This window comes from Mchenga conophoros, linkage group LG1, assembly GCF_057382185.1.
Source record: "Mchenga conophoros isolate Kocher_MC1m ecotype Shallow Benthic linkage group LG1, M_conophoros_male_GT1.1, whole genome shotgun sequence".
Taxonomy (NCBI): Eukaryota; Metazoa; Chordata; class Actinopteri; order Cichliformes; family Cichlidae; genus Mchenga; species Mchenga conophoros.
The window spans coordinates 37,922,534-37,946,844 of NC_140526.1; the positions used below are offsets into that span (position 1 = coordinate 37,922,534).

The window sequence follows — 24,311 nt, forward strand, 5'->3', positions numbered from 1 at the left end:
AGTCAGGTTTCAGAGCTCATCATAGCACAGAAACAGCTTTAGTGAAGGTTACAAATGATCTTCTTATGGCCTCTGACAGTGGACTCATCTCTGTGCTTGTCCTGCTAGACCTCAGTGCAGCATTCGATACTGTCGACCATAATATCCTATTAGAGCGATTAGAACATGCTGTAGGTATTACAGGTACTGTGCTGCAGTGGTTTGTATCATATCTATCTAATAGACTCCAATTTGTGCATGTAAATGGAGAGTCCTCTTCACACACTGAGGCTAATTATGGAGTTCCACAGGGTTCAGTGCTAGGACCAATTCTGTTTACATTATACATGCTTCCCTTAGGCAGCATCATTAGAAGACATAGCATACATTTACACTGCTATGCAGATGACACCCAGCTCTATCTGTCCATGAAGCCAGATAACACACACCAATTAGTTAGACTGCAGGAATGTCTTAAAGACATAAAGACCTGGATGGCCGCTAACTTTCTGCTTCTTAATTCAGATAAAACTGAGGTTATTGTACTCGGCCCTGAAAATCTTAGAAATATGGTATCTAACCAGATTCTTACTCTGGATGGCATTACCTTGGCCTCCAGTGACACTGTGAGGAACCTTGGAGTCATTTTTGACCAGGACATGTCCTTCAACGCACATATTAAACAAATATGTAAGACTACTTTCTTCCATTTGCGCAACATCTCTAAAATTAGAAATATCCTGTCTCAGAGTGACGCTGAAAAACTAGTTCATGCATTTATTACTTCCAGGCTGGACTACTGTAACTCATTATTATCAGGATGTCCAAAAAACTCGCTGAAAAGCCTTCAACTAATCCAAAATGCTGCAGCAAGAGTCCTGACAGGGACTAGAAAGAGAGAGCATATTTCTCCTGTTTTGGCTTCCCTTCATTGGCTTCCTGTTAAATCCAGAATTGAATTCAAAATCCTGCTCCTCACATACAAGGTCTTAAATAATCAGGCCCCATCTTATCTTAATGACCTTGTAGTACCATATCACCCTATTAGAGCACTTCGCTCTCGCTCTGCAGGCCTACTTGTTGTTCCTAGAGTATTTAAAAGTAGAATGGGAGGCAGAGCCTTCAGTTTTCAGGCCCCTCTTCTGTGGAACCAGCTTCCAGTTTGGATTCGGGAGACAGACACTATCTCTACTTTCAAGATTAGGCTTAAAACTTTCCTTTTTGTTAAAGCATATAGTTAGGGCTGGACCAGGTGATCCTGAATCCTCCCTTAGTTATGCTGCAATAGACTTAGGCTGCCGGGGGATTCCCATGATGCATTGAGTTTTTCCTTTCCAGTCACCTTTCTCACTCACTATGTATTAATAGACCTCTCTGCATTGAATCATATCTGTTATTAACCTCTGTCTCTCTTCCACAGCATGTCTTTTATCCTGTCTTCCTTCTCTCACCCCAACCGGTCGCAGCAGATGGCCCCCCCTCCCTGAGCCTGGTTCTGCCGGAGGTTTCTTCCTGTTAAAAGGGAGTTTTTCCTTCCCACTGTCGCCAAAGTGCTTGCTCATAGGGGGTCATATGATTGTTGGGTTTTTCTCTGTATCTATGAAGCGCCTTGAGGCGACTTTTGTTGTGATTTGGCGCTATTTAAATAAAATTGAATTGAATTGAATTGCTAAACTAATTTCCCCTTGTGGGACAATAAAGAAATTGAATTGAATTGAATTAAAAATTAAAAATCCTGATTAGAGTTTGGTTTGTCCTGGTGAGTGATGTGCAACATGAAACAGACCAGAAACAGTGTATGTACATTTTAATAAATAAACTGGAAATTCAAGTTGTTTTCCACAAAATAACACTTCTGCAACATTCGTGCGTTTATAAATCGGTGCATTCGTTTAGGTGAAACCAGGCTGCCGTTAAGGTCAGATCTTAAATATCAGCTTATCACGTGGCTAAAAACTTAAACACAGCAGAATATAATTGGGTTACATGTTGATCTTCAAATCCAAGTGTTTAAAATGCACCGTGTTTGTAGAGTTCACATGTTGGCCCGGTCTTTTCATCTTCAAGTTAAAAACTCAAGGCTAGTGTCGTGATGCTGCTGTGACCTGGTTCTTCTGGTTTCTCTGTGCTGACTGACAGCTTGGCCCAAAATGACTCACATCTAAAGTTTGAAGTGTCAAACACAATAAAAGCAGCTTACAAAACACGTGGCTAGCTACAGCAGATGAGCGCTACACCCATTTAAGGCACACCCACTACACCCCTGTTTCCTCCTTAACAAGAGACTCAGTCTGGATGAGACGGTCTCAAAAAGCCCAACACAGTATTAAAAATGTTACTTCAGCACATTTTCCAATAAAGACAGACTTTTAGGGGAAATACCTACATTTGCTCTCTTGCAGAGTCATAAGAGACTGATTCCATCACAGAAAAGACTACGTTAAATATAAAGCCACAGCTAAAGGCCACCAACAGCAACACACTAATCGGGGAACGTTTAGCCTGGCTGGAACTGTAACTTAAATGTAATTTTTTGTGTGACTCTTTGTTTGCACCGAGAGAACTGAGCTTCAGTTTCACTGCTACAACGGGAATAAAGATCGTGATTCCTGGCCACAGGACTAACTATGAGTCATTAAGGTATTAAGCAGCATTGCAAAGCTCAACTGAAATATCAGGGACTTTGTTGTCATGACTCACTTGATATAGATTTTTATGGTATGACCAAGATTTACAGACCTAATTAGTTTGCATTTATGACCCCAAACGAGTGACTGAGCCCATCAGCTCAGCAGCAAAGTGTTTGCAGAGGTCAAAACAGAGACCTATTGTCACAAGTTCTGCAGTGACTTCATTTTTCCGGCCAGGACGTTTTTACTGTTTGTTTAGAAAAGACTGTAATTTTAGCACATAGCAAAAACCAGACTGACGAGGCTGATGTGCCAAGTAATGAAATACAGTATTTTTAGACAGACTCAGCTCAGGGTAAGCAAACCCTTATTTGCCTTCTTTAACACAAGCATAGAAGCGGTTTAACTACAAAGACATGACAATCCTATAAATCGTAATATAACTCTGCAAGTTATTCAATAAACGTAAGCAACCCAAAATGTCCAACCATTCCTCTGACATTTCAAAGGAAAATTTGGTTGATGCGCAGTGGGGTGGAGTTGGGGTCAGGGTCTCGGGCACACATCACAGTAGCATACTGATAATCAAAGACCACCAAGGACACTGTTAAGACAGTGATAAAAGAGCTGATTATCTTCTTAATAACACTGATATTTTAATTATCCCTGGTGGAAGGTCAGACTGAGTCTGCTGGCACTTGATATCTTTAAGATTCATGGTCTCAGTTTTGAAATGTGTCCTTGGTGTCTTCTTTTTAAAATGCAAATAATCAAAGGCATAAAAACAACGCAGTCTAAAAAAGAACGTATAAAGCTAATACCAGAAACATTCAGTCTGTTTTCTCAAAGTAAAAAAAAGAAAAACTTAAATAATTGCATAAATAAAGCTTGTGATTGTGAACATTTCTGTGATTATGAGTGAGTTTACATATATAAAGTTGATTACATCATAAAGTTTTAGTACTGAGGTAATTTCATAATAGCAGTAAAGGCGACGGCGCACAGAAACTGTACTTGGCTCTGTGGAAAAGCCACACAAACATGCATTGGACACAGGTGAAATGTAGATAGAGGTGTTAGTGTGTATGTCCCTTTTGTTCATGTCATTCAAGTTTTAAGAAAACAAAATTGCTCCAATAAAGCATCAGTAATACTGGATCTCTTAAGCAAGAATTGGGTCACCACATGGTAGAGTCTGAAGATCCTCCAGTTCCTCTTCTCTTTGGGTGGGATGGTCACGGTAGAAGGTGCTCCAGAGTTGAATCCTCGAGCTCATTGATGGTGATGATGTGGTCCAGATGTTGCAGGTACCGCTCCTGGTCTCGCATGAAATGCGGGATTCTAGTTTTGGAGAGCACTGCCAGATGTCGGAGTCTCTCCACATCTTCATAAGACACCTACAAATGTCAAGGGAGAAAGGACTCATGAACCGTCCAAACATAAAGCACTGCTCCCACACTTTTTTCAATATGTACCCTCAAATGACTGAAAACTGGTTAGTATGTTCATGAACAACACAGGCTCAAGCCTACCATTAACTGGAAACTGGTGGAAAACCAGGATCGCTGTCCACAGTGAAGCAAGTTTTACATAGAAATTTGCAGCTGCCCACATGGACGAGCCAAATACCTACTGGGGAAACGTTTTATGGTCAGACGATACAAAGACCGAGTTATTTGCCAACAATGACGAGAGATATATTTGGAAGAGCAAAGCGAGGCTTTCAAACCTAAGAACATTGCACTGGGTGGTGGTAGCATTATGCTCTGGAGCTATTTTGCTGACAGTGGTACACTGCATAAAGAGGATGATATAATGAAGGAGTAGGACTACCACCCACTTCTTGAACTTCACCTCAGATCTTCAGCTACGTGATTGACTCTTGTAAACAACAGGATGTTCCACAAAACAATGATCCCAACCATGCATCAAAGCTGGTTGTTCAATGGATAAAAAGCTTACTCCATTTGGGGCAGCAATTTATCCCTGCAATGAGTAGACACTCCACCCTTTTGTAACTGAGAACCATGGCCTAAGACTTTGAACCGCTGCAGTGTGAGCTGGAGGCCACCACCTGATGAAGCCAACAGCACCACATCACTTGCAAAAAGCAGACATGAGATTCTGAAGGCACCATAGCATCTATGTCAGGGTTGTGGGAGGGCTAAAGCCCATCCCGGCTGTCTAAAGGTGAGAGGCAGGGTGCACTCTAGACAGGTCGCCAGTCTGTTGCAGGGCTAACACATAGACACAGACAACCATTCACACCTATGGGCAATTTAGAGTTACCAATTAACCTATCCCCACTTTGGACTGTGGGAGGAAGCCGGAGTACCCGGGAAAACCCACACAAACACGGGGAAGAAACATACAAACTCCACACAGAAAGCTCCCGGCCTGATAGTAGAACCGAACTCACGACCTTCTGTGAGGCAACAGTGCTAACCACCATGCCACCGTACTGCCCTAGCCACCAAAGCAGAAACCTTCAAACACCTTGCTGTGCCTAAAGATTATGTCCATAAAAACTATGAACAGAATCAGTGACAAAGGGGAGCAATGGTTATACAGAGAACAAATGGCTCAAAGCATCGGGCCGGACACCCCATACTCCCAAAGAACCCCCCACAGGACACTCCGAGGGATGTGGTTGAATGCTTTCTCCAAGTCCACAGAACATATGTGAACTGAATGTGCAAACTGCCATGCACCCTCAAATATCCTTGAGAGGATAAAGAGTTGGTGCCTAGTTCTGCAGGGTTCCAGGCTGCTGCAAGGAGCATGGTGGTTGGTAGCTGTTGAGGTGGTTATCCCCAAAACAGATGGGGGACCACATTCAACATAAACTCCAACTCATGTACCCAGTACTTGAGTTTTACATTTATTCAATACTTCTGACCAAACTGTAGAAACCATGTGGAGGGCAGAGAGTGTACATATTATCACATATTGCAACACAATGAAGGGAGCTCAATGCCATGTATGATTTAATTTAATACTTCTGAATCTAATTCTAAGTCTTTTTTGTGGGTAGTCTGACTGACCTTGCCTAAAGAAGTTAACATTTTGAAGTCAATTGTCCTTCGATGCCGAAGAATCCGCAGGATCCCGTCCAGATACACCTGATCTTTGCTGAAGCAACCTAAGACAGAAATATACAAAAATAATAATCAAAGTTACAGATTACAGTTTTGAGTTCACTTTGATTTGCTCATTTAAAGGTCAACTGACACTTCTGATTGTTTAGCTCTTTAATTTAGCGAGATTAACAGAAGAGCTTGTAAAATGATGCTTACAGGATTTAAATAGCCTCTAACTTTTCAATTACGATTATTTGTCATGTTGCACAATTAAATCTTTTTTTCCAATTCAATTCAATTTTGTTTATATAGCACCAAACCACAACAGTTGCCTCAACGTACTTATATTGTAAGGTGAAGACTTAGTGTCACTCTGAGACAGGATGTTTCTCATTTTAGAGATATTCCATAAAATGGAAGAAAGCAGTTACATATTTGTTTGATACACACACTTGAGAAAATATCCTGGTCAGAAAGAACTCCAAGAGTTCTAAGATTTTCTAAGTTTTTCCAAGTTTCTCTAAGATTTTTTTAAGTAAAATCTTAGAAAAACTTGTTTTTACTCAGATTACTGATTTTCTAAATGATAGACAGATCCTGGAGATATTCCAGTCTGGATTTAGGGTGAACCACAGCACAGAGACTGCTCTCCTAAAGGTTTTAAATGATCTTAGATGTAACTGGGACGCCCAAAAGCTCTCAGTCCTGGTGCTACTGGATCTAAGCGCAGCCTTTGATACAGTAGACCACGCTATTCTTTTAAACAGACTGAAACACATGGTGGGCCTCTCTGGTGCTGTACACAACTGGTTCACTTTCTATCTCTCAGACAGAACTTTTATGGTGAGTATGGATACATGCTCCTCTAAGACCCATAAAATGACATGTGGTGTGCCTCAAGGGTCGGTTTTAGGCCACATACTTTTTAATTTGTATATGCTCCCTCTCGGCAGTGTCATCAGGAGGCATGGAGTGAACTTTCACAGTTACGCTGATGACACTCAGCTGTACATCTCTGTGTCTCCTGATGACACCAGACCAATGGATGCCCTTTTTAACTGTATTCTAGATATAAGATCTTGGATGGCAGAAAACTTTTTACAGCTTAACCAGGACAAAACTGAAGTTTTAATCGTCGGTCCCGAGGCTCAGAGAGAGAAACTCTTGTCTAAATTAGAGGCATTTTCACTATGTTCTTCGCTACAAGTCAAAAACCTGGGTGTTATTTTTGACTCTGAGCTTGATTTTATTCTACATATTAAACATGTAACCAAAATTGGATTTTATCATCTAAAAAATATAGCCAGAGTCCGCCCTATTCTCTCTCGGGCCAACACAGAGATGCTGATGCATGCTTTTATTACCAGTCGCATTGATCACTGTAATGCCCTGCTCTCTGGTCTTCCTAAAAAGAATATTTCAACTTTACAACTTTTACAAAACTCGGCAGCTCGTGTGTTGACGAAGACCAGAGGGCGGGCCCACATTACACCGGTTTTAGAATCGCTGCATTGGCTCCCCGTGTGTTTCAGGATCGATTTTAAAGTTCTTTTATTGGTTTTTAAATGTCTTAATGGTCTTTGGCCTTCTTATCTCTCAGATCTGCTTTTACCATATGAACCCTCGCGGACCCTGAGGTCCTCTGGTACTGGCCTTTTGATTGCCCCTAAAGTCAGAACACATACTCACGGAGAGGCAGCTTTTCAGTGGTATGGTCCTCGTCTGTGGAACAGCCTGCCGGAGGAGCTCAGGGCCGCAGAGAACGTACATGTTTTTAAGAACAGGCTCAAGACCCACCTTTTTAATTTAGCTTTTACTTAACGTTTATTTATTTTCTGCTTATTTATTCTATCCGGTTATTCTATTATTAATTTAGGCTTTACCTAATATTTATTGATTTTATTCTTATTAATTTTTTAATCTTCTTACTCTATTTATATTTATATTGTATCCCGTTCTTATTTATTTTATCGTTTTACCCTGTACATATCCTATTGTGTCATATCTCCAGTGTTTCCTCGGAGGGCGCTCTCTGCGCACCGGGGCTGTGATCGACCGTGGCTGCTGTGGCCCTGTTATAGTGTTTCTTCACTTGGCACATGCGTACCCAGCCCAATTTTACTCTTTAAGTGTGCGTGTGTGTGCGTGTGTGTGTGGGGGGAGGGGGGGATATGCGTGTATTCACATCGTTTATGTTAATGAGAGTGTGGCATAGCTGGACTGGCCGGTATGCCCGATGGCGATATTTTGTTTTTATGGGCCGATCGATTTGTCATGATCGACTCTGGGCTGGACCAATTACAGCCGAGGAGGTCGGATGCACCCTCCCCCTTGTTTAGCAATCTTATAGACGAACTAAAGAAAATGGAAAACAAAAAAAGGAAAGGAGGTGCAGAAAAAATTAGGGCCAAAAAGAAACAAGCCCTTCAGGCAGACGCTGCCAAATGTGTAAAAATAACTGAATTGTTTGGCGGTAGCTATGGCATAGCTTCCACAGATTTAGCAACATCAGCAAGTGGTGGAGGCCAGCAGGTGGATAAGGGAAAGGGGAGGCAAGAGGAGGAGAGACCCGAGGCGGCCGCCGGTCATAGTGGCAGAGGAACTGAACTTCAGGTAAGAAGTTATGACCTGCTGTCTATCTGTGTCAGATATAAACCAAGTTTAGTTGTAGTTTGTTTTCGTTGTGCTGACTTTTTACAGTCGCTTAGAATAACTGGTACTGCGTACTAGCTAGCATGACAGAGTTTATATACTGCTGGGCGGGTGCTATGAAGTTACTGATAGTAAATTTTATTTTATGCTTAAGGTTAGTTTCTCAAACTCCTCAAAATCTTAACAAATTGTGCCAATCCTTACATGTTGCACCAGGCTGATTTATCATCAAAAGTGGAGAAGACAGAAGAGCAAGAGAGAGAAATAAAAGAGCAGGAGAGAGAGATGACTTTATGTCATCCATGAGGGATGCATTTGACATATGTTTCACATATTATAGCCCAACAAGTTACTTATACCAATTTAAATACGAGCAATCAGTTTTTGGCAGACAATCAGTTTTTGGCACAACACCGGCTATTGCAGTTAATAATACAACAGCTTCTTGCCATTTTTTGTGTTTCTTTTTATCGCTGTGTAACTGAGTTCAATTGAAAGCCTGCATGCGCTAGTACCTCTTGCCACAAGTTCCCAGAATCCTTTGCGGATTTACCCCAGAATAACATCACATTTTTGGTGGGCCGGTCTCTAGTCAAAATGCCCGGGCCGATTTTTTGTCCCAGTCCAGCCCTGGAGTGTGGGGAGTGAGTTGGAGGGTGGGGTGGGCTGCTTTTAACCATGTAAAGCACTTTGTACTACTTTTTTTTTTTGTATGAAAAGTGCTTTATAAATAAAGATTGATTGATTGATTGATTGATTGATCCTTTGCAGTGTTACTGGGGGACAAAGTAATGCTATCCAGTGTAAGCCCCATTAAAAGCACCATATTTCAGAGATTTTTTAGGGCTGAGTAAAATAACAAAGAACTCCTTCGGGCTTTTTCCCAGTAAAGTTTTAATGGTGGTTACAGGAAAGCTGCTGCTTGTTTAAAACTGAGGGCTGCGTGGACTTAATGTTGTCAAACTTTTTATTCATGTGTTGCTCCTAAATATGTTTCTATTGCAGGGCCCTATTTCAGGAAGCCGGTTTAGAAAACTCAGAGTGAAAAACGATACTCAGGGTTGAGTAACCCCGAACTGTCCAACTCGGAATATTCGGTTTCAGAAAGGCTGTTAACAATTAGTTCAGTCAACGCGGAGTTGCTCTAACCCCAAGTTAAACGCGCGCACGAGGATACATAAAGCCCTGATTAGTGGAGCACAGATTAAGCGAGTCACCATGGAGATGGAGGGAAAGAAGGCGCGGTCAATGTATTTTACAGCGCTTGAGGCCGAAATTCTGATTGCAGCATATGCCGATAACATGCAAATTTTGCGGAAAAAAAGTAACACAGCCTCAGCTGCAAAAGAAAGGGAGCATGCATGGCAAAACATAGCCGACAGAGTCAATGCGTGAGTGTTAATTTAAACATTGATCTAGGGATTTCCACCCATTTAACACGTTATTTTATTATATTTTATTTTATTTTTTAATTTATACATTTTATTTTGTGATGTGATGTGAGCGCAGGTGCAACCCAACAGGCCCCCAACGTTCCTGGCAGCAAGTAAAAATGAAATATAAAAATATAGTCCAAACAAGTAAGGTGTAATTGTATTATGAGCCATAGTGCTTGGTCTGTTTGTCTGATGTAAATCAATTGCAGTTAGAGGCTACATTAATTTCCCCTCTGTAAGCACTTATTGAAATTATCTGAGCACATTACAAGTACATATTTGCTTACTCTGTATGCTCAAATGTGACCCGTTATAGCCAACAGAAAAAAAGCGGAGGCCTGAAAAACAGGTGGGGGTCCTCCACCACCACCACTCACAGAGGCTGAGCAGTTGGCTTCCACATTTGTGATAATGTTGGCAGCATCACATATGATCTTCACAGTGCAGAGAACACAAATTAGCATCCATTACTATAATGAAATAATTTGTTAGTTTGAAATGCTACAGGGAACTATGTACCTGTACATTAATGCTGTGGAAAGACTTCCTGTTCACATAGTCTCCTTCATTTACTGAAGGAGCAATGATTGGAATGTGAGTGCCATCTATACAGCCAATCACGCCTGGGAACCGTGGGAATAAATGTAAAATTTAAGTAGTAGTTCAAGTATCACCACATCATGAATTAAGTTTTGTTCATCCTGATACCTGCAATTTTGTGGCATCCCTCTTTGATAAATCTTGTGGGTCTATGATCGGGGAACACCACAAACGAGTACAGGAGACGTTTCAGTGCAACTGTAACATTCCTGACTGCCCGACAGACGGTAGCCTTGGAAACGTGCTCAGCGTCACCAATATTATACAGAAAGCTCCCGTTTGCAAAAAAACGAAGTGCAATACAAATAATATGTACAGAACTGAGAGAATGTCCGCGATGTGTCACATGAGCAATATTAGGCCTGAGGATGTTATTCAAATCAATTATAGATTGTGCTGAAAAACGGTAACGTTCACACAGGAGATCATCAGGAAATGATAAAATGTCCGAACGCGCTCTAATCACTCTCTCCCGGCGGAGAGCTCTGCGGAGAATTTGGGCTTCAACATCTACTGGCTCTTCAAGGAAGGGGCACGCCATGTCTGACACTTCCCACAGTCAGGTTTCCGACAAAGAGGCGGAGAAAGTTAGGGTTAGTTGAAGTAAACCTGCTAGGGGGCAGGTTAGCTTCATGGAGTGTGTCGTCATAGTAACTCGCTTGGAATTAATCTAAACTCGCTTTGTGAAACCGAAAACCCAGAGTTTTCGTTAACTCAGGGTATACTTACTCAGAGTTTGCACTAAACCGGCTTCCTGAAATAGGGCCCAGGTCTCACTTGTGTTTAACACAATGGTGCACTACACAGCCGCGGATTTAACGAAGCATTGAAGCTAAGAATTTGGGTGGAGAATTTTTGTAACTTAAATAATTTGAATTACTCAAATTGTTGCAGCCCTACACAGTTTTATCTGAATTTAGCAGCAAAGATGACCAAAACTTTGAGGCCATCCAGGTCTTTATGTCTTTAAGACATTCCTGCAGGTTAACTAATTGGTGTGTGTTACCTGGCTTCATGGATAGATAGAGCTGGGTGTCATCTGCATAGCTGTGTAAATGTATGCTATGTCTTCTAATGATGCTGCCTAAGGGAAGCATGTGTAGTGTAAACAGAACTGGTTCTAGCACTGAACCCTGTGGAACTCCATAATTAACCTCAGTGAGTGAAGAGGACTCTCCATTTACATGAACAAATTGGAGTCTATTAGATAGATATGATACAAACCACTGCAGCGCAGTACCTGTAATACAGTCCCAATTCAATTCACACTTGAAAAATGTAGAAAAAACATAAATAAAAAAATCATATTTTGCATGTTTAGATCTTAACAAGGTTCCAAGTACAGCTTCAACATGCAACAAAAAGAAATGTGAGAGAGACAAAACATTTTTTTGAGCATGCAGTTTATTGAAAACAATGCTTAAATTAAAACAGGCTGTTTTACAGCTGATCAAGGTTTAGGATGTTGAGATTTAAATATATATTTTAAGGCTTATTTTCTTATTATATTGTTTTATGTACTTTAATAATGAAGGTTTGTACAGCAAGGCCACTTTTCAGCAAGGAAATTACTTTTACACTGTTAAATGTTTATATAGCTTTAATGCACATAAAAAAACAGCTGCTTGTTTAAGTAAAATAAATGGATGGGGTTTTTTTACGCTAGTAAAGTTGTGGATTTGTATTTTGTCTCGCAGAAATTATATCGTCAGTTATATCGTTATCGCAAATTTTCAAATATATATCGTGATATTACGGTGGCCCTGAGAGGCCAAACAGACTGCAACTTCAGAAAACACTTGCAAAAAGAAAAATGCTGCAAAAAGAAAAACACCTGCAAAAAGAAAAACGCCGCAAAAAGAAAAACGCTGCAAAAGCACACACAACACAACAGTAATGTTTCTGGGGAGACAATAACCGGACGGACCAGTTGCACGAACCAAAACATGCTAACAAGTGCACTGGGACTGGGAGACACTTCAAAGTGGAAGCGGAGCAGCCAAAGAGTAAACTTTCAAAAGTAAGTTCTGAATATTATGTCACTTATTTATGTGCAAATGTTTAATAATGAAGAACATTAAAACATTACTGTTGGCCACATGCCGGCAAAGTTATGTGACATTAGCGATGTTTGTACTTTCAGTGTTTACTTTGTTTTAAAGCCTTTACTTTATACGCCGTTAGATAGTCAACCTTAATCTTACAGAGAATCTGATGATTTTATGGATAATTAAAGTCAGTCATATATCCACAAACACAACAGGCTGAAAGTCAGTGATGCTGCTCGGTTTGCAGTCCTGAATATCACGGCACAAGCAAGATTCACTGCACTGTTAATGTTAGCTATGTTATATTGCTGCCTCTGTTCGGAGGTGTCGAGCCAAATGGACTTTAACGTGTGTTTGAACGAGCTGACGGTTCACTCGTTAAGCTGAAAGAAAGATGCTTTAATCACAGCAGTCACACGTGTGTCCACTGTACCATCTGGGAACTCTACTTGTTTACACTCGTAATAACACAAACACTAAATCCCCCTTCTCTGGTGCTGTTGTGTAGCAGTGTGTACACCTAAGACTGCCACCTGTCTGTCTGTCCTGTGTCTGTGGAATAAAAGTATGAACATGTGTTTATAAGTCACACTTGTGTTTGAATCCTGCAGCTTATCACACATTTGATTTCCATGTGTGACAACTGCAAGTGTCCAGAGTGAGGACAGACTGAGGGACACACTGCTGCACATCATCTGTGAGGCTTTGCACCCCTGATGATCCACCAGGACAAACTCAGCAGTGTGTGAGGAAGAGGAGGAGGAAGAGCCAGCAGCAGCTGACAGATGGAGAGAATAGACAGACTGTCCCCTGTTTGTGAAGGACTGCTAGAAAAGTTTAAAATAACTAATTGTCTGTCCTGAATCAGTCTTATTAGGTAATGTTCAAATAATTTTATCATTCCAGTGTTTTCAGTGTGAGAGAAAGTACTCAGGGCCTTCAAGTTACACACTATGAAAGGCAGCAACAAGTTTAATGTTCAGAAACCTAAAGTATGTATCAGCAGCAGAATGGAGCTAAAAATAAATGTTGGTTTCAGTTCTATGAAGCTTTGAGTATTTTGGATTAGTAGCACTGCTGTGTTTGTTGCATCATATTGCTGTAATTGTTTATATGCTTTATATATTCTGAGCTAAGTTGATCTATAGTGTTACATCATATTCTATAAGGATGTTATGTGTTTGGCTACTTTCTGCCCAGTTTGACCCATTTAGCAGACGTCAGCCTGTTTAAGGCTCTGATGTCTATTCTGTATGACTTAAAGCAGTTATGACATGGTCTGATTTTCTCACCCAATAAAGGAATATTTCATATATCAGTCTACTCTTCATTCTATCAGAAACAGTTATCACAGCTCGCACATTTGCTTTTTCCACACATATATATAAGCATTGAGCCAAATTTAATAATGCCAACATATTAAAAGAACAATATTTGTCTCTTATATATAATACATCTATAGATACACTGTCAAAGATACTTGTCTTTAAGTGAAGATTTAAGGTGATAGGAAATATAAATAAATGCAACTTGAATCTTTACTGAAGCTCAGAGTTCATGTTCACTGCTGTAATAACTAATAATGATTAATATAATTTTGGCCATATTATATTTACATTACCAAAGTGAGATGACTTTAGTCTCATGAACAACATTAGCTAATTGTTATTTACTAGCTAATCTTAAATGACTGCTCAGTATAGAAATGAAGCCCAAAAATCATGTTTTACAGTCCTGTGGTCTCAGCCTCAGATACTTATCACATCACACACAGCTCATGTAGAAACAAATGTACAAAATATGTTCTCCTTCATTTCTGTCAAACAAAGCTGTATAAAACGTTTCCAGCTGTTAGTATCATGGTTGCTAGGCAACCTGGGCAGCGCGACGGAGGCTAGACCGTCCCATTTCACAAGCCTACAAGCCTCGCACTTCCGGCCTCAGCGGTCTTTGAGTACGCGGCCCTTGAGGACCGTTAAGGCTGCGTACTTTAAGGCTGCAGAAGGCTGAATTTTGATACAGCCGTACATACATGTTTTGGTTCATGCAACTGGTCCGTCCGGTTATTGTCTCCCCAGAAACATTTCTATTGTGTTGTGTGTGCTTTTGCAGCGTTTTTCTTTTTACAAGTGTTTACTGAAGTTGCAGTCCGTTTGGCCTCTCAGGGCCACCGTATGATATATATTTTTGGCCATATCGCCCTGCCCTACATGATTCCAAACATTTTTTACAAATAAATAACTGCAAAGTGGGGTGTGCGTAATTATTCAGGCCCCTTTGGTCTGAGTGCAGTCAGTTGCCCATAGACATTGCCTGATGAGTACTAATGACTAAATAGAGTGCACCTGTGTGTAATCTAATGTCAGTACAAATACAGCTGCTCTGTGACGGCCTCAGAGGTTGCCTAAGAGAACATTGGGAGCAACAACACCATGAAGTCCAAAGAACACACCAGACAGGTCAGGGATAAAGTTATTGAGAAATCTAAAGCAGGCTTAGGCTACAAAAAGATTTCCCAAGCCTTGAACATCCCACGGAGCACTGTTCAAGCGATCATTCAGAAATGGAAGGAGCCCTATGGCACTAGGGCTGGGCGATATGGCCTAAAAACCATATCACGGTATAATTTGAAGCATGTGCGGTAACGATATATATCGCGATATATTCTTTTCTTCTCTATAATGTATTTTACACACTACAAGGTGCACTTGAAATCCTTTAATTTTCTCAAAAATCGAGAGTGTGCCTTGTGTATGAATTCTGGTTGTGCTTACTGACCGCGAACCGATTTTATGTGGTACATGGCGCACAGAAATCTGTCAAAAAATGTTTTAGTACGACTTTGGTAAGCTATGAAGGCGCACTGCTTGATGGATTGCCAGAGCATTACGGCTACTGTAGTCTAGAGCCTCACGCAGTGTTGGCAACTCCTCAGTAAGGAAAATCACTATTGGCTGTCCAAAAAGTCGCTAGAAGTCGCCAAATGACGTAATTGCCTAATTTGCATAATAGGTCATGCTAATGTAATTGTAACCTACGTTGTTGGAGAGAGAAATAACATCGTGAAAGAGACAAAGTGAGTAAAAAATGTCCTAAATGCATTTAGAATTTACTACAAATTAAATTTCTTATAGCAATTATTGTTTTTTATACATATTATACATGGTTATGCTGAGGATATGTCGCCCAGTTTCCACTGGAAATGCCTTTTGGTTAAACTGTCAGCAAGGAATTTGCATTTGCACTGTTAAATTTTTATATAACTTTAATGCACATAAAAAACAGCTGCTTGTTTAAGTGAAAATACATTGATGGGGTCTTTCACACTAATAAAGTTGTGGAATTGTAAAGTATTTTGTCTCGTGTCAATTATATCGTCAGTTACATCGTTATTGCAAATTTTCAAATGTATATCGTGATAAATATTTTTGGTCATATCGCCCTGCTCTACTTCAAGGGTTATTCCAAGTAGGCTTGGTGGTTAGCACTGTTGCCTCACAGCAAGAAGCTCCTGGGTTCAAATCCACCATCAGGCCGGCATCTTTCTGTGTGAGGTTTGCATGTTCGCCGCGTGTTTGCGTGGGTTCTCCCCTGGTGCTCTGGTTTCCTCCCACAGTCCAAAGACATGCAGTTAGTGTGGATAGGTTAATTGCCCATAGGTGTGAATGTGAGTGTGATTGGTTGTCTGTGTCTGTGTGTTAGCCCTGTGACAGACTGGTGACCTATCCAGGGTGTGCCCTGCCTCTCCCTAAGACCGCTGGGATATGCTCCAGCCCCCCCACGACCCTAAAAAGGACAAGCGGAAGCAAATGGATGGATGCCTTTCAAGGACTAAAGAGTTAGGACTATTATGGGATATTAGGTTTTCAGAAATAGGATTTTAATAATATCTACATATTAGCCAATTTGCACATATTTCCAAAATTTAAATGTGAACAATCTGAACATTGAAGTTGAGGTTTTCATAATTCTCATTTTATCATTTATCTCTGCTGAAAAAGAACCCTAAACTGATATTAATGAAACCAAAAAACCACCACCACAGTCCACAGAGGCATGGTGTAGTTGAGTGCTACACTGACACTTGACAGCTAATCACTAGTGCTGTCAGCGTTACACTCGTTAAAAAGATCTTAACGCCATAACCGCATTAACAAGCTAACCACACTAACGCGTTGACAGCATGCAGCCCCACGCACGGGGCGACTCGCTAACGGAGATTTGCCGCATTAATGCAGTCATGGCATTAATGTCATTTTGACGAGATTAACGCTGACAGCACTAGTAATTAGCTGTGTTAAGTGGTGTACAGTGGTGTAAAAAAGTGTGCGCTCCCTTTCTGATTTCCTATTTTTTTTGTATGTTTGTCACACTTAAATGTTTCAGATAATCAGACAAATTTAAATATTAGACAATGCTAACACAAGTAAACACTAAATGTAGTTTCTAAATGAACGTGTTTATTATCAAGGGGAAAGTCCAAACCTATATAGGGAGTGGCACTGAAAGAAATAAAAACATTTTTCTTCTTAAAATTAGAAACTTCCTGTCTCAGAGTGATGTTAAAAAACGAGTTTGTGCATTTATACTATCAGGAAGTCCTAAAAACTCCCTGAAAAGCCTTCAGCTAATCCAAAATGCTGCAGCAAGAGTCCTGACAGGGACTAGAAAGAGAGAGCAGATTTCTCCTGTATTGGCTTCCCACATACAAGGTCTTGAATAATCAGGCCGTATCTAACCGTGCCACCCCGTTAGAGCTCTTTGCTCTCAGACTGCAGGCTTACTTGTAATTCCTAGAGCATAGGTGTCAAACTCTGGCCCGCAGCCTAATTACATTTGGCCCGCGAAGCCATACCAAATTACTATTAGAGCTGGCCTACTGGTATTATACAGCTAATATATATATATATATTGTTTAGTATTAAGCTTTGCTTGTTCCATATTCAGTTTTTCAGCAAAACGTGTTTGAGTCCATAAGAAAAGATTCATTCTTATATCTGGAGGAATAAATATATTTTAATAAATATTAACGTTAGCCCGCGACTTTGTTCCAGTTTTGAATTTTGGCCCACTGTGTATTTGAGTTTGACACCCCTGTCCTAGAGTATTTACGAGTATTTTTTGGCAAACAGCAAAATTCATGCTTTTGTCTCATCAGTCCACAGAGTATTTTCCCAAAAGTCTCGGGGATCACCAGAATGTTATCTGGCAGCTTTAGACGTGGCTTTATAACCTTTTATAGCCGGGCTTGTTTGTGAACAGGTGTGGCGATAATCAGGCCTGGGTGTGGCTGGGAAACTGAACTCGTAAATGCTTCCAAAGATGCGATACACCACAGTTACTTGATGTTTAATTTGTGTTTATTTGTGTTATCTTTGTCTAATATTTAAATTTGTTTGATCATCTGAAACATTTCAATATGACAAACATCATGAAAACACGTTTTCACAGTTTTTCGCTGGGATCATTTTGTGGATTACAGGCTTTATGTTTGGGTGTTCATATTATTATATTACAGGTTATTTTAGGCTTTTTCCCCACTCAGGAGAGACTCATTATAGAAGAAAAAAAAATCCTAAATAGTCAAAGTTAATCACTGCATGAAATCCTAACCTGATACTGTTACATTTCATTGCATTCAATCTTATAGGTTTTGCCTAGGAAAATGCCAAGTCTATTAATTTTACATGTTTCTTGTGTGTGTTTGTGCGTGCACGCTCACCGGGCTGCGAGGTGTCCGTCTGTCCCCTCTTGGCTCGCAGGCAGTACTCCCAGCGGACGTCCGGGTCCTGGACGAACCGTGCTATGTGGCTGAAGAGCTGGCTGAAGCTCATGCTGGTGGCGTGGTACACTGTGTAGTAGAGCAGAGCCGCGCGCCACAGGTAGGGCTGTTTCCGTAGCAGCACACTGTGCAGGCTGGCCAGGCCCTCCTCTGTGGGATTAGCTGGTTTAAGTCCAAACTGCTTCCTGCCTTCGGCGGTGGCCCATGGCTGCACGCTGTTGTTCACACCTCGCAGATAATGTGTGCCTGAGAGGAAGGAAAGCTGCTGCAGTCACTTTGCTGGCCCTCCATGCTGTCTGCACATGCTTCACACTGTAGTTTGATAAAACACATATCTAAAAACCACTCTGTCAGATGTACCACTGTGGTTTGACCCAAATGCTACCAGCATGCTAACTGGCATGCAGTAACAGTGATTTTTTTAGCCCAGGGCTGATGAGGGCATTACACTGAACTCTCCCGCAGATTAATTTGTAATCTGGGAAAAATCTGGTTCTTTCAGGAATCAGCACGAAGGTGCAGACCGGTGAGAAGAACAGATTCTCATAACAGCAGGAAATCTCTGAACAGACATGGGTGGGTTTGGAGCAGGCACACTGTAACTCCCAATATCACAGGCTCCATCAATTCAAACTTTATTTGACATAGAGAACATACAACTTTATTAACAATCAGATCCTCAGCAGTCTGCTGCAGTGCTATGTGCACACTTGTATACATATACAGGGTGGGCCATTTATATGGATACACCGTAATAACATGGGAATGGTTGGTGATATTAAAGTCCTGTTTGTGGCACATTAGTATATGTGAGGGGGCAAACTCCTCAAGATGGGTGGTGACCATGGTGGCCATTTAGAAGTCGGCCATCTTGGATACAACTTTTGTTTTTTCAATAGGAAGAGGGCCATGTGACACATCACACTTATTGGTAATGTCACAAGAAAAACAATGGTGTGCTTGGTTTCAACATAACTTTATCCTTTCATGAGTTATTTACAAGTTTCTCTTTGTTCACAGTCATTGACATGTCGAAGAGGTTAACACGTGAGGAGCGGATCGAAATTGTGTTGATATCTGGTGAACGCAGTAACCGGGTCATTGTAGCAGATTTCAATGCAAGACACCCTACGAGACCACCCATCTCCCATGCTACAGTTAGCAAACTGCTTGCTAAGTTTCGTGAAACTGGTTCAGTGTTGGATTTGCCAAAATGTGGACACAAGAAAACTGTCACTAATGAAGAAACATCAGTGGCTGTCCTAGCTTCATTCAGCAAGAGCCCACAGCGTAGCACTCGCCGCATGTCACTGGAGAGTGGCATTAGTCGAACATCGGAGGATATTAGCTACTCACAAATGACACCCTTACGAACTCCAGCTACTGCAGCATCTCAATGAGGATGACCCAGATTGGGGCACAGAATTTGCAGAATGGGCAAAACAAAAATTGGAACAGGACCCTCAGTTCACGCAGAATATTTTGTTCAGTGATGAGGAAAAGTTTTATGTGAATGGTGAAGTTAACCAACAAAATCACCGCTATTGGTCTGACACTAACCCACATTGGATGGATCCCTCCAAGACTGTTGGAACAACAAAAGTGATGGTTTGGTGTGGTATATGGGGTACACAGATAGTGGGTCCATTCTTCATCAATGGAAACCTCAAGGCCACTTGAAGTTTAGCAACTGACTGCTGATTCAACCACAGACATTTATTAAAGTATAGCCAGCATGACACCATTTGTCAGTTTGTTGTCTACCATTCTGACACCGCCAGGCTAACTGTATGAAAACGCAGCCCCGTGCTGTTGTCATGAAGTTGAAAATTTGTTATAAACACCAAAATATAGATTGGTGTACACATGTTTAATTCTGCTGTAAGGCTGGGTATTTTAACACAGGAGTCTTTAAGGACCGACTCACTTTCGTGGCTAGGCTCTGGTGGCAGTTTCTGACACATTAGAACAGTCTTCATTTTTCTGCTCTGGGAGCTGCAACTCAAGCTCAATCAAATCACTTGACTAGAGCTTATAATAAACCAGCGGTCCCCAACCTTTTTTGTGCCACCGACCGGTGTGGCGGATAAATACAGCAAAATAAAATGATACGACTGAGACAAAAACTTGTGGTAGTTTGTAAATATAATAATAAACATGAATTCACTGTGTAAATGTGTAACTTTATTAGCAGCGTCCTCCTGACAACAACACTGAGAGTAACATCCTCCTCTCTGCCCCTTAATGCTCTCCGGTCGCTATGGTAACGCATAAATATTTCTTTCAAAATAAGACGCACAGCTACAACATGGGAAAGACCCGGGGAAACCGAGTTAACGAAAAAAACCATGAAAAGTTTGAAAAAACCATAAATTTCACACCCGAGCCTCAACTCTCGCGGACCGGTACCAAACTACTGTTATAAACCATAAATGATGTCAGCCATATTAACAATAACAATAATAATAATAATCAATTACCTCTTTGTGTCACAACTGCTATGGGGAATAGAAACCATGTGGAAAGACTCCTACCAAGCTTACGTATTATTATCTGCTCACCGATCTCATGTCTCAGCATTCCCTCCAGCCAGTGCTGTCGAGCCCCAGATAGGTTAATGGTCAGAGTAGGACGACAGCTTTCCACCACCATCACAGCCTGAGACAGCAGCTCTTCAGATAGACGCACAACAACCTGGAGACACAAACACGCACACAAAATCATCAGATTTTGCTCATCGGCTGCTTTGTGGAAAGTCATTCAGCTAAATCAGTCACAGGGTTCAAGTAATCCTGTAGATGTAGGTTTACTGTTAGCTTGTCACTTCTGCAGCTGTTCTGTCACATTACTGTCTCACCAAAAACACTTCGGGGGGGGTTGTTTGCTTTTTCAGCATTTTCAGCATTCAGCCAATGGACACAATATAGCAGAGATATACTGAAATCTGGCTACTGCACTCACCTCCCCCACACAGCCCTCTTTCTGCAGGTATTTGCGCACAGCAGCCCACACCTGACTTTTAGGCAGAGCGCTGCCACCAGTCACCTCCTCAAAGTTCTCATAGGAGCCAAACTTCCTCAGGACACACTCCATGATCCCAACTGCCTGCAGTTAAACACATCATCATCATTATCATCATCCTCATGATCTCATGAGCTCAGAGCTGACTGTTAGACTGGTTGAATGTGACACACCTGTTCAAGAAAGAGACCCGAGCCTTCTCTGTACTTGTCCAGCACGCTCCTGGGCTCAGGCTGCGCATACTCAAACTGAGGCTCATACTTGTAGTCAGACTGGAAGAAAGCCTGCTTCTCCTGCTCCAAGTTTAGAGGTCTGAGGGCAACGAGCAGGCAGGGCCTGGTGGCTGTAGGGAGTGTTGAACCACCCACTCCTTTAGCAATATGAGGGAGGGAGGTGGCCGGTCGCATTTGCCCCTTACTGCCCCGCAGCCCCAGGGAGTAGTTCACGGAGCAGGTGCTTTCACTACGGCGCATCCAGCCACTCACTCCCAGGCTGGGGCTGGTCAGGCTACGAGCCGGGGGGGAGGGGGCAGCCGTACCACTGCGCCAAGGAGGCTGTAGGATCCTCCGGTCCACCATCTGCTCCTGAGACCCTCTCATGCGCTGGGATGTCACCTCCAGGCTGAGGGGCCTCCGGAGTGGCGTTCTGGATGCAGTCCCACATTTTGATGACGATGATGTTGATGATCTTCTCTGTACTACCTGGCTGCTGCAGCTCGTCGGGGCTGCGAGCCCGTTGTGTGACACTGTCTCCCTTTTTGTGACGCCACACCTTTTAACAGCTTTGGGTGGATCTTCTCGAGCGTCTGTTTTCAACAGGTCCCCAGCACTTCTTTCACCCTCGACCCGATCCATGAAGACTGCGCCCAAGTCCAACACCATCACCACAGCAGCTGCTCCTCAGGCTGCACCTCGCTCAGCCCCGCGCTGCTGTAACAATAGCAAGATTAATGCACACCACTCAGTTTATTAGACTTATTATTCTTATTATAGACAAGCATATAATAAAGCCTATATACGGACATATAAATCCATATATATGGAAAAAAATAATATTTGGAAATATGAAATGAAATAACATAAATTCCCAATTTTATTACTAAGAGCCAATAAACCAACCACTCAAAAATCCCATCATCATATGTATCTAAACTCCTTTAAAACAAATGTAATGAAGGTTTCCAGCTTCTTCATTGAGACTGATAAATGTGTGAGTGTACCACTGTGTGTTCATGTTGCTGGGTGTGAAAGGACAGGAAAATGGGGCTGTGAGAGTTGATCCAATGAGTGGCAGCAGATGATATCCGTGCACACACAAAAAATAAAAACAGAAAACGGCAGCGCTCAGCTCCTGCGACAATAAAACTTGTGATAAGCAGTTTAGAGCTTCTCCGTGGAGTTAGCTGCCATTAGAGTTTTACAGTAACGTTTCTTATTGGAGGAAGACAAATACAAAAAATCAGTTCCCTGCAAGCCTTTAACTACCCAAACAAATAAAAAGAAGTCAAACACTAACCAAGCGGCGAGACTTCTGCGGAGGATGTGCAAATTTTAGCCTTTCCGTCCACTCATCCCGGCGGCAGCTCCACGCAGCCGGAGCGGAGCTCTCTTCAGTCGGTGTGATAACAATAATAAGCGGATAGCGGTTCAGTGAGGAGCGGGGCCTGAGGCGGCTGCCTGGGCCGGCCAGGAAGCGGCGGTTGAGTTGGAAGATTTGACGCGTCACGCAGTGTACGCCGTCCATGACGCTCTCCTGCGTCATTACGTACAAAGCGGAGAGGGACGGGACGGGAACCTGATGGAATCCACTGACAAATTAGCTATCAAGCTACCTCAACTATGACAACTAAACACCATTAGCATTAGCCATGAGCTACATAGCGAAAGCTCTCTTCACACAAATAATAACGGTATTCAGTTTAAAAACAATAACAACGAAGAATAAGTGAAAATACAACAACAAGCAAAAACAAAGCTGCTTATCCATAGACTGTATATGAAAGATGGTGACAGGCACTGTGACCTCACAAATTAGATAGTAAAGTCCTTCGAAAAGATAATGTAAGGAAAACTGCCACTTTCCAAGACTTCCAGGGGCTCTGTGGAGGTGCAGCTTTTTGTTTTGGACGTTTGCTCCACATTGGATCAGAGGCATCCTAAGATGTTACTCTGAGGAGGAGATTCATCGAGGCACTGAGAGAAAACTAAACTATATGTAACTTTTGACAAGTAAATACTGGAGTTTGTCTATAATCTCCTATATCTAATATATTGGAGGAATTAACACAACAGGAGGATTATATCAATTACTGCTACAGCCACTACTGAATGGATTTAAACACAGCCCAACAGGCCATCCCAAAGCCTTTTAAACAAAGGAAGACTTTTGGAAGCACCTAATTAATTAGATTAAAATCAGAGAAAATATATACTCGTCCTATAAAAAAGCAAAAACAGCAAGAACTTGATAATAGATTTGAGGAAAAATCAGTTGTCACACTCCTATTCCAGAAAAGAATCTTAATCAGAATACTTTAAAGTATGTAAGTAAGTAAAATGTGATTTATATAGCACCTTTCAAGATAAAAATCACAAAGTGCTTCACAGAAGCTAAAACATAAAAATAAAAATCAACCAAACGCAAGTTTAAAAAGATGGGTTTTTAGCTGTTTTGTAACAATTGACGGAAAAAGTGTGGACTTTATACCAGCTTTTAAATTGTGTTGATCGGCCACGTAAAACCAGAGTTGTGATAAAAATATCTGCAATGTTTGGTTTTCTTCCTGAATACTGTCGTTGTTTATATTTACTGCAGGAAGAAACGGTAAAAACGGCGTTTTATAAGAAAAAAGGCTCGAAAGCCTGTGAGCAAAAACAAACCCCACCCCCCACCTTTCCTATTGGTCCAAAAAAAGTACCATGTCAACAAATCAAAAAATGATATGGTGACGTGGCATCTAGTTGTTAAGAAACGGGGGGAAGTTTTAGGAGTGACGGCGGTGTTTTGAGATGTGAGAGATTTGAGACGTTTAGCGCAAATCTTGTGTAGTCAGTGTGTAGTGTAGTCAATAGTTTTGTTGTGTG

The 24,311-nt window shown here is 41.5% G+C and overlaps 1 protein-coding gene across 2 annotated transcripts; it reads right to left on the reverse strand.

Moving 5' to 3' along the window:
• Positions 1-1,771: 1,771 nt before the first annotated feature.
• Positions 1,772-23,058, reverse strand: kiaa0895l. 2 transcript variants are annotated; one of them, XM_085277467.1, is made up of 7 exons: positions 22,744-23,058; positions 21,402-22,154; positions 21,169-21,312; positions 20,769-20,901; positions 18,148-18,453; positions 5,654-5,751; positions 1,772-4,006 (listed from the first exon to the last, which is right to left on the reverse strand). In XM_085277467.1, exons 2-7 carry the CDS (start codon positions 22,107-22,109, stop codon positions 3,845-3,847), a joined length of 1,551 nt encoding a protein of 516 aa, XP_085133593.1. In that variant the 5' UTR covers positions 22,110-22,154; positions 22,744-23,058; the 3' UTR covers positions 1,772-3,844. The 2 variants fall into 2 exon arrangements, with proteins under 2 accessions (XP_085133593.1, XP_085133585.1); XM_085277459.1 differs by having other exon boundaries at positions 21,402-22,157; positions 22,744-23,057.
• Between the last annotated feature and the right edge of the window lie 1,253 nt (positions 23,059-24,311).

What these genes read in the sequence shown, in the direction of transcription:
- kiaa0895l (XM_085277467.1), bottom strand. Translation starts at nt 22,109, where the DNA reads ATGGTGTTGGACTTGGGCGCAGTCTTCATGGATCGGGTCGAGGGTGAA. An exon ending in GACGGACACCTCGCAGCCCG is followed by an intron (nt 5,752 to 18,147) that starts GTGAGCGTGCAC and finishes TTTCTGTCTTAG; the next exon opens with GTTGCTTCAGCAAAGATCAG. An exon ending in TGTTAACTTCTTTAGGCAAG is followed by an intron (nt 4,007 to 5,653) that starts GTCAGTCAGACT and finishes TGACATTTGTAG; the next exon opens with GTGTCTTATGAAGATGTGGA.